Genomic DNA, 18,785 nt, shown 5'->3' with positions numbered 1-18,785 from the left:
GATACCTCATTTGAAAAGTAGTTTTCTTCTCAATATCAAACAACAAAAATAAATTAATTCTATCGATTCGTTTTCGAGATATAAGGAACTTGAAGTTGGGAAATAACTTTTTAATCACTCAATCGTTACCATGAAGAGCACTTGAAATTTCAACAAGTTTTTAGATAGAATGTTTCCTGGAAATTGGATTGGAAGAAGAGGCGCTATAGGGTGGCCAGCCAGATCTCCAGATTTAACCCCACTCGACTTTTTCCTGTGGGGTCACTTGAAAAACAAAATCTATGCAACCGAACCAGAATCTCTGGAAGATTTACGACGTAGAATTATTGAAGAATGACGTCGAATAACGCAGGAAATGCTACGAAATGTGAGGTCTCATTTTGAACAGAACTTGTACTATTGTATGGAAATGGGTGGTAAACAGTTAGATCATTTAATTCCTTGACAATGATAATTATCTTTAAACAGTTGCAATGTTAGATCTTATTTTTATTGATTGAGTGAATAAAAAGTTATTTCCCAACTTCAAGTTTCTATATCTCGAAAACGAATCGATAGAATTAATTTATTTCTGTTGTTTGATATTGAGAAGAAAACTACCTTTCAAATGAGGTATCACTTGCCATATGGTGCCATTTAAAAATTTAGGGGTGGCGGTCACAGCTCCGAGGGATGGAATGTATTTCGGGTGAATTTCATCGCGAACGATGTCCCCCTCGAAAATGTTGTTGACGTGTCCGAGCGTTTTTATATAACTCGGTTCTGCCGACTTACAGAGCCGCTGTTTCGTTTTCAATGGCCCTCTCTGTATGTCAAAGCAAATCCTTTTCGAACAGAAATTATATACTCATAGTGAAAAGAAAGGGAATTGTTAGAGCTTTTACTTTCTATATAAAAAGATACTCCATAATCTTATACAGGGTGATTCCTAGTTGAAAAAAAAGAGTGATTCATTTATATTAATTTTTTTTGAGCCCCCCCCGCTACATTTGTTTTAGATACCCGTGAATTGTTATAAGCTTGTGAATTATGATAATTCGGAATTGGTCAAATCATCATCATAATTCAAACATAAGTAAAATAAATTAAGCTCAATATTGCTATTGAAATTATATACTCATAGTAAAAAGAAAAGGAATTGTTGGAGCTTTTACTTTCTATATAAAAAGATACTCCATAATTTTATACAGGGTGATTCCTAGTTGAAAAAAAAGAGTGATTCATTTGTATACATTTTTTGAGCCCCCCTGCTACATTTGTTTTCGATACCCGTGAAATGTTATAAGCTTGTGAATTACGATAATTCGGCATTGGTCAAATTATCATAATTTAAACACAAATGAAATAAATTAAGCTCAATATTGCTATTGAAATTATATACTCATAGTAAAAAGAAAAGGAATTGTTGGAGCTTTTACTTTCTATATAAAAAGATACTCCATAATCTTATACAGGGTGATTCCTAGTTGAAAAAAAAGAGTGATTCATTTATATTAATTTTTTTTGAGCCCCCCCCGCTACATTTGTTTTAGATACCCGTGAATTGTTATAAGCTTGTGAATTATGATAATTCGGAATTGGTCAAATCATCATCATAATTCAAACATAAGTAAAATAAATTAAGCTCAATATTGCTATTGAAATTATATACTCATAGTAAAAAGAAAAGGAATTGTTGGAGCTTTTACTTTCTATATAAAAAGATACTCCATAATTTTATACAGGGTGATTCCTAGTTGAAAAAAAGAATGATTCATTTGTATACATTTTTTGAGCCCCCCTGCTACATTTGTTTTCGATACCCGTGAAATGTTATAAGCTTGTGAATTACGATAATTCGGCATTGGTCAAATTATCATAATTTAAACACAAATGAAATAAATTAAGCTCAATATTGCTATTGAAATTATATACTCATAGTAAAAAGAAAAGGAATTGTTGGAGCTTTTACTTTCTATATAAAAAGATACTCCATAATTTTATACAGGGTGATTCCTAGTTGAAAAAAAGAATGATTCATTTGTATACATTTTTTGAGCCCCCCTGCTACATTTGTTTTAGATACCCGTGAATTGTTATAAGCTTGTGAATTATGATAATTCGGAATTGGTCAAATCATCATCATAATTCAAACATAAGTAAAATAAATTAAGCTCAATATTGCTATTGAAATTATATACTCATAGTAAAAAGAAAAGGAATTGTTGGAGCTTTTACTTTCTATATAAAAAGATACTCCATAATTTTATACAGGGTGATTCCTAGTTGAAAAAAAGAATGATTCATTTGTATACATTTTTTGAGCCCCCCTGCTACATTTTTTTTCGATACCCGTGAAATGTTATAAGCTTGTGAATTACGATAATTCGGCATTGGTCAAATTATCATAATTTAAACACAAATGAAATAAATTAAGCTCAATATTGCTATTGGGATAAAAATATTTTCAACTAGGAAACCTTACAATTGAGGTATAGGAACATTTGCAATAGTCTGAGAGAAAAATTCTTTGTTTCAATACATCTTATGATATGCGGTCATTCCATTTGAAAAATCGCACTTTCTATCATTTCAATATGTCTCGTTGAAGCCTGTGATTTCGAACAACCCAGTATATGATTAGGGACGTATTTTATTACACGTAAATTTATTGGTAATCCATACCCGAAGTTTCAGCTTTCTAGGATTCCAGTTACCGAAGTGATGAATGTTTGATTGAAGCTATGTAAATAATAATAATAATCTTTATTGAGTGAAAAAACACTAACTGCAACGGATAAAAGAAAAATCAATATACAATTCTATTAACTATGTTTCTTCACATGTGCAACTAACAACTTTTCAAATGTATCGTATTTGTTACAATTTCTTATCGTATGAGGCAAAGCATTATATTGAACAAGCCCCCGCATCAAAGTTGAACCCGCCGCTGAACTAGTGTTACAAGTATCAACATAAAAGTTGTCCCTTGATCTGGTCTCGCACTGATGAACTTCAGAAATATAAGTAAGCCTCCTTGTAAGGTATTTTGGCATCATATGATGTTTCATTTTTTATATGAACTCTAATGTTTTGAAAATAATCCTCTGCCTTGCACTCATCAAACTGAGAGCTTCCAGCATTAATCGGATTGGTGTTCTCCTACCACATTTCAAAACTATTCTCATGCCTCTATTCATAACTTTCTGAATTTTATCCAAATAAATTACTCGAAAACCGCTAGAGATAGGAACACCAAATCGAAGAAAGTAATATACAGGATGTTCCAGTACCGTATCTAGGGCGTGGCAAAGGTGGCACTCGCCACGGGCGCAAGGCCCACAGGGGCGCCCAAAAATATTGAAGCTCCAGGCGGAATAATTCCAAAGAACACTACTCGTTCATGTATACGCCCAGCAACCAATAATGCCGAGGAATCTGTAAACATCGAAAATATTGCTAGCCTTCCATAGAATTTGCGTACTAAGCATAAAATGATCTCGGGATCAAGAAAACTCTAGTTTAAGGGAAGAAATAATTTAAATAGGGCTATGTCCAAGCTTGCCGTAATCTAGTCAGAAATATTTTTGTTGAGCTTCGGCATGTTCAAAAGTACCGTGTTCAGATCATAAATATTACGGTCGAGCGTCGACATGTGTTATTACCCCTATTTTCACGAGTTTTTTGCGCTTCATCAAACTTGTAGGTATTTCTTCGACAAACGGTACCATCTATTTTAGAGTTTCTTTGATACAATTTTATAACGATCGGTTTTTGAGATCTTCAGGAGTTATCTCTTCATATGTACCTATATGAAACGTGTATTTCAATGGTTTCAATGAAAATAACAGAATATACAAGGTGTTTATGATTAGTCGCGAAAAATTTGGGGCAGATTCCTTCTCAAATAATAGGGTGGGTCTTTCAAATAAACTATTTTTTGAGCTCCCTCCCGCTTAGTTCCGGCCCCTAAAGATGGCGCCCGGAAAGAAGATTTTAATTTGTGAAATGTTAAAAATTGTTTTTTTTTTTGTTACATTGATTTAATAATTGTACCAGTTTTCAATAGAAATATCATTTTGACATAATTTTTCTCCTTGAAAACCAAATGATTCACAAAAATGAAGTTGAGCTGACATTTCATGCGAGTTCGAGAACGCATTTGAAAAAATTGTTGGTGGTTTTCCTCTATGATTCCATGGGGTAGAAAATGCCGCCCTCCAAACTTGTTTCGCAATAACTTTTTCTCTATTCATATTTTACAATAAGTAAATTAATTTTGGATAGACTAATTCATTCTTAACAAAGTTTTTGAGAATAAAAATATAAACAGATAATATGCCTGAGTTGTGTAGGTTGAAATTCTTTGCGACCTCAAATTTATCCAATAGGCAGATGTCAAAACGATATTTTTATTGAGAAATGGTACGAATATAAAATGAATGGAACAAAAAAAAATTATAAACTTATATATATAAATATAATAATATAATAAAAATATTATAAAGCTGTAACTTAAGGAGAGGGAGGCACAAAAAAAAATTATATGAAAGACCCACCCTATTTTTTGACAAGGAATTGCTCCCTGAATTTTTTCGCAACTATTCATATACACCCTACATAATATTATATTTGTTACGTCGTCTTTTAATCAAATAATGTCTGTAGTTATGTTCAATTTTAACTTTAATTCGACAAATATTCTTCACAATTGAATTGACAAACTACTTCAAAAAAAACTTATGTCAAAAACTATTTTATGTCAAAAACACTGACTCTGATCTAACTATATGAAATAATACATGTAGTACAGAGTGAAGAGCAACATTTTCTCCCCTCCGTGAAGAAGTTTCAGCTTCTCTCACTCTAGCCATCTTCCATCTCGATTCTGCACAACTTTGCAACCGGGCGTTTGAATACTCCGTTACTAGTTCTGACACTCACTACTCGAACTCGTCCATCAGGGCCTGGATAAAGTGTCTCTACTCTTCCTAACTTCCACTGTCTTCTTGGACAATTTTCTTCAACAATGATGACTATGTCATTGATATTCAGCTGCTTTCCGTCATTATTCCATTTTGTTCTTTTTGTTAAACTAGGCAGGTATTCTTTGGTCCACCGTTTCCAAAAACAATCGACTATTTTCTTTGATTTGGCCCACTCTTTCCTGAAGTCTTTCATTTTTGAAAAATCAGTTATATAATTAGAGGATCCTAGTAAAAAATGATTTGGGGTCAGGGACTCTAAATCATTTGGGTCTGTTGAAACTTTTGTTAATGGTCTCGTATTTATGATATTTTCACACTCGGCAAATATTGTCAGCATAAGTTCATCTTTAAGAACTTGTCCATTCAAAATGGTGTAGAATGCTTTTTTAACGGACTGCACCATGCGTTCCCAGACACCACCCATGTGTGGTGACGCTGGTGCCAAAAATTTCCAGTCGATACCTTCCTGTGTGAAGGTGTCAGTGATTCTTGCCTGGTCAATATCTCCGAGTGCTCTCTTCAGCTCTTCTGCATAGGTCGTCTTATTGCCGTCGTCTTTGTTGTAGGTTCTGGTGGCAATATCGGCCGAATTCAACTTTAAGGGAATCCAATTCCAGTTGTTGATGTTTGTTAATTCTTGGATCTCTCCGATGCGGTGACTTTCGAACTGTCCCAATTTGCTTCCATCACCTTTGATCCAACAAAGTACCGTAGTAGAGTCTGACCATAAAAATACTTCGTCAATTTTTATCTCCAAAGGGTCCTTGATTGTTTTTGCGAGCCTGCTTCCCATCACCGCAGCCTGCAACTCCAAACGTAGAATAGAAATGGGTTTTGTTGGAGCTACTCTCGCTCGGGCCATAACAAGAGTTACATCTATTTCGTCTTTAGTCAAAACTCGTAGATAGGATGCTACTGCGTATGCTTTCTTGCTAGCGTCGCAAAAGACATGCAGTTCTATCTTATTGGCTTCAGGAATATTCACAGAATAACATCTTGGGATGGAAATGTTTTCTATTTGTCTCAAATCGCTTTGCCAGAGTTTCCACGTGTGATATAGATCCTCGTCTATACTATCGTCCCATCCAATCCCAGATCGCCATATGTCTTGTATGAGAATACGTCCTTTTATTGTGAAATTCACAATGAGTCCTAAAGGGTCGAATATTGACATTACCGTCTTCAAAATTTGTCGCTTGGTTGGTCTACTATCTCTAAATTTATCTTCGAATTTTGAAATTCTGAAACAAAATAGATCCAATTTTGAATCCCAAGAAAGGCCAAGTACTCTTTGCATTGTCGAATTCGAATCCACGCAGAAGTCCTTGAATACTGAATCGTCTGATGACAGTTTTTCTATGACTTCTCCCGAATTGCATATCCAGTTGACAAGCTCAAATCCTCCTGATTTTTGAACCCGTGACACTTCGGAGATTGTTTCTAAGGCTTCTTCTACAGAATCGGTACAGTCAAGATAGTCGTCTACATAATGTTTTTTTGTTATAGCATCGATAACATTTTTCTGGCTGGATAACTCCTCAGCATTCACATTTTTTACGAACTTGGCACAGGTTGGGGAGCAAGTGGCACCAAAGGTCATAACTTGCATTTCATAAACGTCCCATTGTCGATTCGTATCCCCATCTCGCCATAAAAACCTCTGGGAGCTTTGGTCTTCTTTTCTTACCATTACTTGATGGAACATTTCTCTGACATCACTGCAGAAACCAATTTTCCTTTGTCGAAATTTAATCAATACCTCCACCAATGATTGTAACAAGTCTGGGCCAGATAGTAAATTATCATTCAGACTGGTTCCGTTCGATTTTGAGGCAGCATCAAAGACTAAACGGAGTTTCTTTGGCTTATTCGGGTTAATTACTCCGAAATGCGGCAAATACCAGCATCGAGGACCTTCTTCATTGGATTCTGCAGGAGTCAACTTCCTTGCATATCCTTTCTCGACGTAGCTTCTTATTTTCTCAGAGTATCGCTTCCCAAATTCCCTATCCTTTATCCTTCTGTATTTGTTTCTCCACGCATCTCAGTCGCTGAATGGCAATTGTTTTGCTCTCTGGGAGATGGATGTTGTCTTCCTTCCACAGCAGCCCTATCTCGAATCTGTTTCCTACACGTCTGATTGTATTTCTCATTATCTCCATAGCCCTCTTTTCTGCTTTATTCACGTTCGTTTTCATTGGAACTACTCCAAAGGCATCTGTGGTAACAGATTGTTTCACCATTTCATGGAGTGAATCGTCGGACATTCCAGAACTGCAGATGTGGAAGGAATATGCCTGTTTTTCTGGTCTGATACAGTTTCCTCCGTGAAGTATCCAACCCAGATTGGTTTTTGTCGCAATGGGAAGATTTTCGGTGCTTTGAATGACTTTTCTGGCTACAGAGAGGCGTACATTGTCTTGACCCAATAAAATCATAGGGCGTTCTCCTATTTCGTGGAAGGGAATTCCTGACAAATAAGAATACCTTTCCCAATCGGATTTTCGGATCTCTTGAATGGGGAGAGCTAAATTTTGTACTGTTCGGACATTTTTCATATTGAAAATCTTAGCTCCGTCGAATACTCCCGATATCTCAATATTTAAACAACTTGAATCTTCATGGCGAGAGGCTAAATTGTTAGTCCATTGGATGCAAAGCGGTTGAGGTGTGCCATTCAGTCCCAATCTGTTAGCTATTGACTTGTCTACGAGAGTCACAGAAGAAGCTTCGTCACATAAAGCTACGGTCTCCAAAACAGTGTTGTTTCCATACAACTTCACTTTCACCATCCTCAATAAAACATTGCCTTCTCCATGTCCAACTGCAAGCACGTTCTCATTGTTTTCAAATTCTGTCTGGGTTGAATGGGTATCAGTATCTTCGATTGATCTTTGGGTATCTTTATGAAGCAGCTGATGATGTGAACGCTTACAACCATTGATGTTACACTGTCGTCTTGCTCTGCATTTCATGGTCTGGTGATTACGTCGGAGACATGAAAAACACAGTTTCTGTTTTGTAATAACCGCCCATCTTGTATCAACGTCGTCAGAGGACATTTTCGAACAATTCTCTATTTTGTGTCCTTTTACTGCACAATATTTACATTTCTCGTCATAATTTTTTGTATCTGTCGAAATCAAAGTAGTTTCTTGTCGTTTTGAAGAAAACTGAAGTTTTGGTTTTGTTTCTATCTTGAAACTATTGGAACTATTGACAAAACATGCTGCTGTTGCCTTTTCATTAATCCAGATGGAAAAGTCGTTCAGATTTGTCGTTTCTCTTTTTCGCATAATTTCTTCTCCCCATTGGAGTTTCAACGAATAAGGTAGTTTCTGAACCAATTCTCGTAGTATTTGCGGATTTTGGAGGTGTTCAAAATGGTCCAATGATTTGATAGTAGCCACGAGACAGCAAACATGATTGGAGAGGTGAATCAAAGTGTCCATGTTGTTTTCTCTAATTGGTGAAAGATTTCTCACCTTCGTGATGAGCCCCTCGATGATTTGGTCAGGTCTACCAAATCTCATTTCGAGTGTCCTCAAAACTAAATCAATGTTGTCTGGGGACGTCATCATTCCTGATACTGCAAGCTTGGCTTCACCTCTTAAACATTTTTGCAGTTTTATCATCATTTCTTCTGAAGAATATTCGCATAATTTTGAAATACGCATGAAGTGTGAAATGAATGTTGGCCATTCTTCGGAATTGCCGTCAAAAATACAGAAATCTTTGTCCACAGCTTGCCTTGCTGCAAATATATTTTGCTTTGGAGCACTAGCAACAGACTTTATGGCTTCACTGATGGTATTGCATAATTGTTTGATTTCAGATATTTCTTCATTTCCTTCTTTTGGCTGGATTTCATCTTTGGAGGGCGAATGCAAATCATTTATCCATTTTCTTGTCTTCTCTAAAGAATGGTTTTCATCCTCTGGCATCTGGCAGTCAATATTCTGTACCGATAACTGAGATCGGTCTCCTTGAAGTTCTTCAATTTCAGTCTCTCGAACTTCATTTGCTAATTCTAAGATTTTAAGCTGATTTTCTAGCTTCTTCATTTCGATCGCTTGTCTGATCTTCTCGACTTCAACGGCATGTCTTTTTTTACGAAGGGAAACACTATCTGATTTTGAAAGATTGGATTTCATAGAAAGAACAGATGAAGTTTTTGGTAAATCATTACCGACGTCTTTGGGTTCTAGGCATCGACTCTGCTTGTCTGTCTGGCTTGAGTTCACCTTGTTCACTTCCTCTCGTTTGTCCATTATATTATTTGTCTGAATTTCATCTATTCTTTGGCTCTGAACAATTTCTGATTTGTTCGACATGACACTGACTGAATGTCGTCTTAACAATCCAAAAGCAGGTGGCCACTCATAACTGGGGTTTAGTCTACTATGGGTACCTGCAGTCTTTCTTGTATTTGGCATGTCAAAACTCCTCTGGAACTGCTTCTTCACCAAAGGACTTGTTATCCGCTCGAAGGACCAATGTTACGTCGTCTTTTAATCAAATAATGTCTGTAGTTGTGTTCAATTTTAACTTTAATTCGACAAATATTCTTCACAATTGAATTGACAAACTACTTCAAAAAAAACTTATGTCAAAAACTATTTTATGTCAAAAACACTGACTCTGATCTAACTATATGAAATAATACATGTAGTACAGAGTGAAGAGCAACAATATTGTTTATTATTTTAAAACTTTATATGACTTAAATTATGAATAGAAAAAATACTATAAGAAAATATAATGGGTGGAAAAAAATCTTCGAAAATGGGGGGCGCTGTCTAACATATTGCCACAGGCGCATTAGTACCTAGATACGGCTCTGGGATGTTCTATTGAAATATCGAAATTTTTTATACTTTTTTATATGAGCGTCAACAATGCAGCGCTGAAAATATTTCAGGTCGATAGGGCAGTGGTTTCTACCTCAGAACACAAATTTTCAATAGAATCGTACCTTTATTTTTCCGTAAAAATCTAGGGTGCCATCGACCATGGCCCAAACTGTATGTTAGCAACAAAAATTTAATTCGAAACGATAATTGGAAATTATTCGCTGGAAAGTTCTCGCGACTTTCATTTATTTTTCATTTCATAAACAGAAGCCGAATAAAATCTGAAAAGTTTTCCATCCTCAGAATTCCCGCGATCGTTTCCATTCTATGCTTACTTGAAATTCGAAGAAAATCATCTACTGAAACTTTATATGCAGAATGAAATTCGACTCGAAGAATACACCCTCGAATAAACTGATTCTTCATAATTAAATTCTCTCAAATTCCTCATATAATATCTGCCCTTCAATTCGTTCATCGAAGTTTTCATGTCAAGAGGAACTTCTTTTTTTTCGTCCTCCGTCCTTCTTGGAAATAAATATTCGATTCATGTTGTAACTCGAGCCACGTTTTATACATCATTATTTTCATTTCAGGATTACTGCAAAAGGGATAAGACGAAATTGTGGATCCACTATAAACCGTCGCTTTTCCAGCATATTGGAACGCATTCGTCTTTGAAGGGGAAAGTGCAGAAATTGAAGGTGAGTTTTTATAGATTATTTTATGGTACAGTGAAATTGAATTTCTTCCTTGAAGTTTTTTTCAATTTCTGCAGAAAATGTATCTTCTCTATTGACACTTTTTATCGTGTACTGGGTTTAATTTGAATAATAGTATATTCTAAAACAAGTTTCATAATGGGCTCCTATTACAACACGAATGCGAAATTCGAAAACGAGCGAACAAGGAGCGTTCGAAAACTCGCTCGTTTATTTCAGTCAAGTTTTGTGAAATATTGTCGAAATTCAATGAAAAATTCAGATTATACATCCTAGTGACATTTGTATTGTATCTTGGTAGTTGGTGTGACTGTTACGAAAATTGACAGATTACGGAATATGAATTTGAATCGTTTGTTTCGAATTTTAAAATTATTTACAATTACGTATTAAATTCGTTAATTATGTCTGACGAAATCGATTTATCACCACAGGAATTAAGAAAAATTGCGAATAATGTTGCTGATCATTTCACTATATTATCCAAATTATATCATTTTGACAATTATTGACGTTCGTTAAAAATTGATAGGATTGGAAGTCAGTATAGAAAACCACAAAACGAAAAATATAACTGAAAACGATAATGTAATGAGTTTATACAGCACTGTTTTTAGAACTGTAATGAACTCATTACGATACTGAAATACAGAATATTCATTTATTCATTTATTATTATTTAAGTATCTGAAAGATCTTCAGAAACGATGTCATTTTTTCATTCTAAAAAATAAGTTGATTTGGGTGTCCGTGAAGTTAGCACCCACTTTTTTTCGAAAATCAAAAATTTTTTTTTTGCATTCTTCAGTAACTCGTTAGTAACTGTTTGTAACATGAAGATTCCCATTTATACCTCAAGGATACTGGTAGAAAAACATCTCATTCTACTGAAGTGCTAACTTCACGTTTTTTTTTCGATTTTTCAAAAAAAAAAATTTTTGTCAGAAAGTCCATCGTTAGTAACTGTTTGTAACACAAACATTTCCGTTTGTAACCCAATCTATAATGAAAAAATGTCACTCCAGAAATGCGAGGTTAGCACCCACTTTTTCGAAAATTAAGATTTTTTTTTTGCATTCGTTAGTAACTCGTTAGTAATTATTTGCAACACAAAAATTTTCATTGTTACCTCAAGAATACTGGTAGAAAAACATCGCATTTCGCTGGGGTGCTAACTTACTTTTTTTTTCGATTTTTTGCAAAAAAAAATTTAGGTTTTTGAAAGTGCATCGTGAGTAACTATTTGTAACACAAAAATTTTCGTTACCTCAAGGATACTGGTAGAAAAACATCGCATTCCGCTGGGGGGCTAACTTCGCATTTTAGGGATTTTTTTTTCATTATAGATTGGGTTGCAAACGAAAATTTTTGTGTTACAAACAGTTACTAACGATAGACTTTCTAACTGAATTTTTTTTTTTTGGAAAAATCGAAAAAATCGAAAAAAAACGTGAAGTTAGCACCCCAGCGGAATGCGATGTTTTTTTTTATTAGTATCCTTGAGGTACAAATGAAAATTTTTGTGTTACAAATAGTTACTAACGAATGCAAAAAAAAATTCTTGATTTTCGAAAAAGTGGGTGCTAATCATACAATAAAAGCAAAGTCATTCGCACAAATATATAAGAATGATTTAGAATATTGTCGACATAATATAAATTATTTTTCTTATATTTGAAGAAGAATTTTTGATTTGGTTTGGAAAACATATTTGATATTCGAAATTGAGTAGGTAGTGGGCCTTACAAATTTCATTGCAATTTATACTCATTTTAGATTAGTTGACTGACTTTTTAGATCGAATTACTAATTTTTGCAAGATCAGTGCCTTATTTTGAAGATGATTTTCGATAAATCTTCGAATTTTGTGGGGAAGTTAGGTCAGCTTCATAGAAAAAATGCAGAGACTTGGAAGTTTCTGGATAAAATAAAGTCATGCTTGCTGGTATCAATCTATTACTCCGAACTCCGTGGCTTATAATAACACTCCATTACTTCAAAATTATGAAATTTCCCAAATTGAGATAAAACGGAAATAATTCCGTGAAAAAAAATCAACTGAAATTCAAGAATTCCTCAATTGAATGAAGTTGCAATACCATCACAACTGAAAAAAAACCTTTTTGAATTTTCGGAAAAAAAAGCTTTTTACCTATAGAACAATATTGAGCACTTTTTTCGGTGATTTGGGAAGAAAATTTTTAATAATAATGAAAAGAGATAAAGATTATTTCAATATGAGATAATCTTTATTCATCCTGTTAGACATTACAATGAACGTATAGGATAAGTCACAATAAATAAAATATACAATAAATAAAGTATATGTATAATAAATATAATATACAACAAATATATTGAATAATCGCACAAGTACACTTGTGTTCCTTCATATTTGCATATTGCAATGAACTCTTGAATTTCTCTATATTTTTGTGGAGATCCAAGAGACAATAGAATAGTGAATAAAATTTGCCACTACATAATTCAGTTGTCATCTTGAGTGTTTGCTTTAACAGTCTGTTCGAGAGCATCATGAAAACATTGAATCGCTTTGATGTTCCATAAAACATCATCCCAATAAAGCACTCTTATTTCGAAAACTCCATAGTTAAGTTTTCACAGTTAAAAATGAATGTACAGGGTGGGCAAATAAGCGAGGTAAGCGGCTATATCTCAGGAACCACTCATCGTAGAGACTTGCGGTAAAAAATTTTACCACTAAAGTAAATCTGCAAATTCCGACTTTGCTCCTGCGCAATGTGATCTTCCATCTGAAAGCGCCGAAATGCATACGCAACTCCTGATGACTAGACTTGATTGCCAATGTTCATCAAAATCAAAGAAAGCTAGATATTGATGTTCCAAAAATTTCACGTTTGCGAATATACTAATCGCACACCTTATGTCTGAAAAAGTAGATATTGAATTGGGAACATCGAGACACCCAAACTGAATTTCATCCAATTTAATAAACATAGTAAAAATTCATCATTTGCCACGAACAGACTGGTAACCAAAGTTTATATAACAGACCAATTAAAAAGTTCCCTGTCTACCATAGTAAAACCCTTTTTTCGGCAACCGTCCTTAAGTGCTCACTTCCCGGACTAGGCCGGAAAAGAATCATAGAATCCATAGCAACCGAGATAACGGCTGACAGTTCATATGAAATTAGTTGTCAAAAATTTGCATGTTTTTTTATCGCAATCGCAATAAAATATGGAAAGCAGCAGCGATAGTGTTATTTTACATGGTTGCCGAAAAAATATTGTACGCAACACGCCCGAAAATGGTTTTTTTGGACTCAAAGACTTCCAGGACTCGCTTACGCTCGTCCTCGAATTTTGTCTATTCGTCCAAAAAAACCCTATTTTCCGGACTTGTTACGTAAATTACTATTTTTTGGCAAAATTCGATTTCATTATTCAACATAGTTGCCTTTGAGGGCGATATAGCGATTCCAACTTTTCAATACCAGTTTTGTAGTACGATTTGTCTTTCGCTTCAAAATAGGCCTGAGTTTTGGCGATTAATTCTTCATTGGCGCTAAATTTCTTTCCGGTGAGCATTCTTTTGTGGCCTGAGAAAAAGAAAAAGTTGCTGGGGGCCAGATCTGGCGAATACGGCAGATGCAGAAGTAATTCGAAGCCCAATTCATGCAATTTTGCCATTTTTTTATTGATTTGTGACACGGCATATTGTCTCGATGAAATATTACCTTTTTTCTTCAAATGGGGCCGTTTTTTAACGATTTCATCCTTTAAACGATCCATTAACGCTATATAATCATCGCTGTTCATTGTCTGGCCCTTTTGGAGGTAATCAATGATTATTATATTATGCGTATCCTAGAATACTGATGCCATAACCTTGCCAGCTGACTGTTGTGTTTTTCCTCGCTTTGGATAAGGTTCATCGTGTGCAGTCCACTCAGCTGACTGTCGATTGGATTTCAGAGTGAAATAATAATAATAATGGAGCCATGTTTAATCTAATGTCACAAAGTCACTCAAAAATTCAGGTTTATTGCACTCAAACAGCTTCAAACACTGCTCAGAATCATCAACACGTTGTTGCTTTCGATCGATTGTGAGCTCGCGCGGCACCCATTTTGCACACAACTTTCTCATGTACAAATATTAGTCGATTATATGATGTACACGTTCAGATGATATCTTTACAATGTCTGCTTATATCAATTAACTTCACTTCACGGTCATTAAATATTATTTTATGAACTTTTTTTATTTTTCGTCGGTGACAGCTTCTTTTGGGTGCCACTGCGTTCACCGTCTTCGGTGCTCACCAAGTTTAAACTTAGCATATCAATCAATGATGGTGGATTTCCTTCATATTTTTCTATATTTGACTAGCTCTTTTCCCCTTGATTTCGAATATGTAACTTATGTTTGCTCTTTCTCTTTCATTCTGAGTACCACAGAGTTTCAAATTATAAGAACCACTCTGTAAGCAGTTTTCAAGTGGAAGGCTGCGATAACTCATATTGCACTTTTTTGAGTTATCTCGTTGACAACGATATGACATACGTTTTTCACTATAAATTGGAATTCGATGATTTGGATGCAACTCCATATATTCTCTCCTTGTAGCTTTCTTATTTTTATTATTTTTCACATAAAGTGAAAAAATTTCATATTCATGTAGGCTTGGTTAATCGATCGTCTAGAGGTATGATTCGATTACCTGGCCTTTCGTCTTTTCTCCGTGACTTTGTTGGATTTGTAATAATTGAAACTCTTTTGAATTATTCACATCTATTTACAAAGCCACAATTATACAGTGAAAACTTAGTATTGAGAAGATCCCAATAACGTCCTAATAACTAGTTTCTTACTACTATACGGTATACGGTACTGAATTTCGTCTTTAACTCTCGTTTAATTGATTTCTCGAAACGTCTTCGTCGTACTTCAAGTTTTCGGTAGTCTCGTCTTTAACTTGTTCGCGACTCGTCTTAATCTAGTCCGCGAACCGTCTTTTCGTTTACGTCTTAAGTTGACCGACCGAACTTGTCTCGTCTTTGATTTGAGTTAAACTGTACCGTCTGTACCCGTCTTCGGTTTAATCTTAACTGTTTCCGTCTTCGGCTTAATCTTAACTGTTTCCGTCTTCGGCTTAATTTTTACTGTCCTCTCTGTCGATTCGAACTACCCTGTCTCGGTTTGACCACACCCTTAGGGGAAGGTACTATCCCCCTAGTCCAATAAGATTTTTGCCGTACCGCCCCCAAATATCTTCGAGGATTCCTGGAATCGAATATTCTAGAAGAACTAGGGCCTGAGAAAAAAGATGAAACACATGTGGCATAATCGTCTTGTTACGAAACTTTTCCCAACCCCATAAATCCCTCAAGTTTAACCATCGACATATGACATTCTTCGACATCCCGAAGAATAGCACATCCTTTTTACATTATGTACAATACGTTCCCTGTAAAACTATTGAAACTGTCATGCCCTCGACATTAAAAGAAACTAATAGGTCTCCAACGCATCCGGTTGACCATCTCAATTATTTACAGGGAACAATAAACTGGATCCTACATTCATATGAATATTTTCATTTAATGACGAACGTATGTCATATATCGTTACCAACGAGATAACTCAAAAAAGGGCATTTCGAATTATCGCAGCCTTCCACTTGAAAATTGATTACTCAGCTTTCCTGGTGGTTCTTAAAATTTGAAACTCTGTGGTACTCAGAATAAGAAAGATAGGCCAAACATATGTTAAATATTCGAAATCAGGGGAAAAAGAGCTAGTCAAATATAGAAAAATATACAGGATGTTCCAGTTGAAAAAATGAAGTTGCAATCAATATGTTGCCCATTCTCTATATATTTCGTTTTGTGGAATCATTTTCAAAAACACTAGTCGATTTCGTGAAACTTTTGAGAAAAACATTTTTTTGTACCTCTTTTAGTAACAAAGTTAAAGGGGGGGTCAAATTATGGTGAAAAACCCGGTACAAATCCCCAAATGCGCCTCTCGAAACGTATTATGTCAGTGTTTTGCTTCGATATTACCTATATACTGGAATATTTCCAACAGTAAATAAAAATCGAACTCGCAGTTCGAAGTCTGCAATATCAATAACAACGAAAATTCTGCACAGAGCAACTCGAATAATACAGAGTTTGCAATGAGTTCCGTACAACCTCCATAATTGAACAGTATTCTCCTGAAAGCGGATTTCCAGGAACCTCTGGATCGCTTGTCGTGAACAATCAAGATATGCCTGTCCTCGAGTTAATCCACCAGAGAGGGGTGGGGCGGCGGAAGAATTGAATTGAGATTAATGCTGTAATTAATCGGATCTGACGTCATTACTGCACATTGTTCCATTTGCGAACTCAGCTGTGTGGAAAACTCGCCGAATGGAGGGTATGAGAATATGTAATTTTTTTCTCTGTAATATGCCGCTTCGAAGCAGAAATTTCGAACAATAGCATCGGGGATTCTCCTATGGGAACGGACTCGTTCTGCTGGAAAATCAACGTAATATCATCATTTTTTATATCATTGTTTCAATGCATATACAGCAGAAAGGGTTTCGCTGAGAAGGATCTCTCTTACGTACGTACCAGGTTTTTCACCATAATTTGACCCCCCTTTAACTTTGTCACTAAAAGAGATACAAAAAAATGTTTCGTACAAAACTTTCACGAAATTAACTATGACATACAATTTCACAAAATTAGAGTGTTATTTTTTGTGATAATTTTCGGTTGAATTTTTTATGAATATTTTCAAAATACACAAATCAGTGCTTTGTAGGGATATCATATCATCAAGATTATTTAGACGATGTTTCAAATAAATTATGTGAAAACACCATGAAAATCGGTAATTTGTAAGAAGAATGATCTCTAATTTCGTTTTGAACTGAGCAGTCACCTGATGGTGTTCCCTCTTCACAGGATAGACTTCTGTTTTTTTCTCAAATCTACTTCAGTCCATGATTCCATTTGCGTAAATTTCGAAAATTAAATACTTTTAGATCTCTGTGAACTCTACCATCAATTTAATTCTTCAGGGGAACATTTTCAAAAATCATCATTAAATCATTTTATCATGATATATTGTTGAAAAAAAATTTTCTTGTCAATATGACACAAAATTTTTTTCAAGGTATAATCATCCGTTTACGTAATATTCGGTTGGAAAATCAAATATCTACCTCTCAATTCGTCTTGAGCATACATAAATGACTACCAATTCTCCAGGAAAAAACGAATAACTGTTCTGAATATTTGGATAGATTTGAAACGATTATATAACTTATGTTTTGATGAACCAATAGAATCCGTAAATTTCCCATAGTTACGGCGTATTGATAAGTCACAGTATTTTCTAGAAAACGAGGTTTCAAGTATACTTGCGAGCATTTCTTCTAAGTCTGATTTTTCTTTCCAGAAGGTTAATTACCAATCAATGAAACACTGGTTGCTGTTGGCTATCTAACATTCACGGGATCTATTCAGAATTGCGAATTTCGAATGAAATAATGTTCCTAGTTATAATTTTGTTGATTAAATCTATTATATAGATATGAAAATGATTTATACTTGTAGTACCCAAGGGTCATAAAGTATTTCGTTTATGACCAAGGGTATAACATACCCGATAATGATAATGGTAACTAAGCAATAATATCAAAATAACAAACTGATATGAAATAAAACTATTTCTCTCGACTATGATAACATAAAACGCTATTCCTCGTTGAGCAATTGGACCACTAAGCGAAATGGCAGTCTTCTAGCTTTTCTCATCCTATTCTGAAAAGCCAATGAAGAAGCGAAATTGCTATCGTGGCAGGTACAGAAAAGGACCTGAAAAAACAACACTCAGCAACATTTTCAGAACCATATGAAGAGAGTGGAAAAAAGCATGGAAACTACTTCAACCCTCGTTCTATTATTGTGCAGCATCATCTCGAATTTATCTAATGACTAGTGAATATTCCGCTTACCAAATGGCCCCTTCCGCATGCTATAAAGATATGTCACGCTATGCAGAAATGATATTTATTGGTTTTATTCTGCATTTACTCCATGCGGCTCATACAAATATTCGCTTTAGATCTATTATGTGTGAATGGATTTATAAAATTATAAAATCAATTCGTATTTGTATTCCGAAACTTTCGTCATTCGAATGGTGTATGATGAACAAAAATTGGATGAACTGATATTGTTGAAACAGAGAGTTTAT

At 34.9% G+C, this 18,785-nt stretch overlaps 1 protein-coding gene across 2 annotated transcripts in view; it reads left to right on the top strand.

Annotated features, from left to right (window-relative positions):
• LOC123671944 (alpha-1,3-mannosyl-glycoprotein 4-beta-N-acetylglucosaminyltransferase B) overlaps positions 1-18,785 on the top strand; it is a 257,900-nt gene that overhangs the window by 200,964 nt on the left and 38,151 nt on the right. For both annotated transcript variants that reach the window (XM_045605847.1, XM_045605848.1), the window contains exon 7: positions 10,417-10,524. In XM_045605847.1, the coding sequence (XP_045461803.1) occupies positions 10,417-10,524 (108 nt within the window). The remainder of the gene's footprint in view (positions 1-10,416; positions 10,525-18,785) is intronic.

Source organism: Harmonia axyridis, chromosome 2, assembly GCF_914767665.1.
Source record: "Harmonia axyridis chromosome 2, icHarAxyr1.1, whole genome shotgun sequence".
Taxonomy (NCBI): Eukaryota; Metazoa; Arthropoda; class Insecta; order Coleoptera; family Coccinellidae; genus Harmonia; species Harmonia axyridis.
This window is presented reverse-complemented; position numbering and strand designations above follow the sequence as displayed.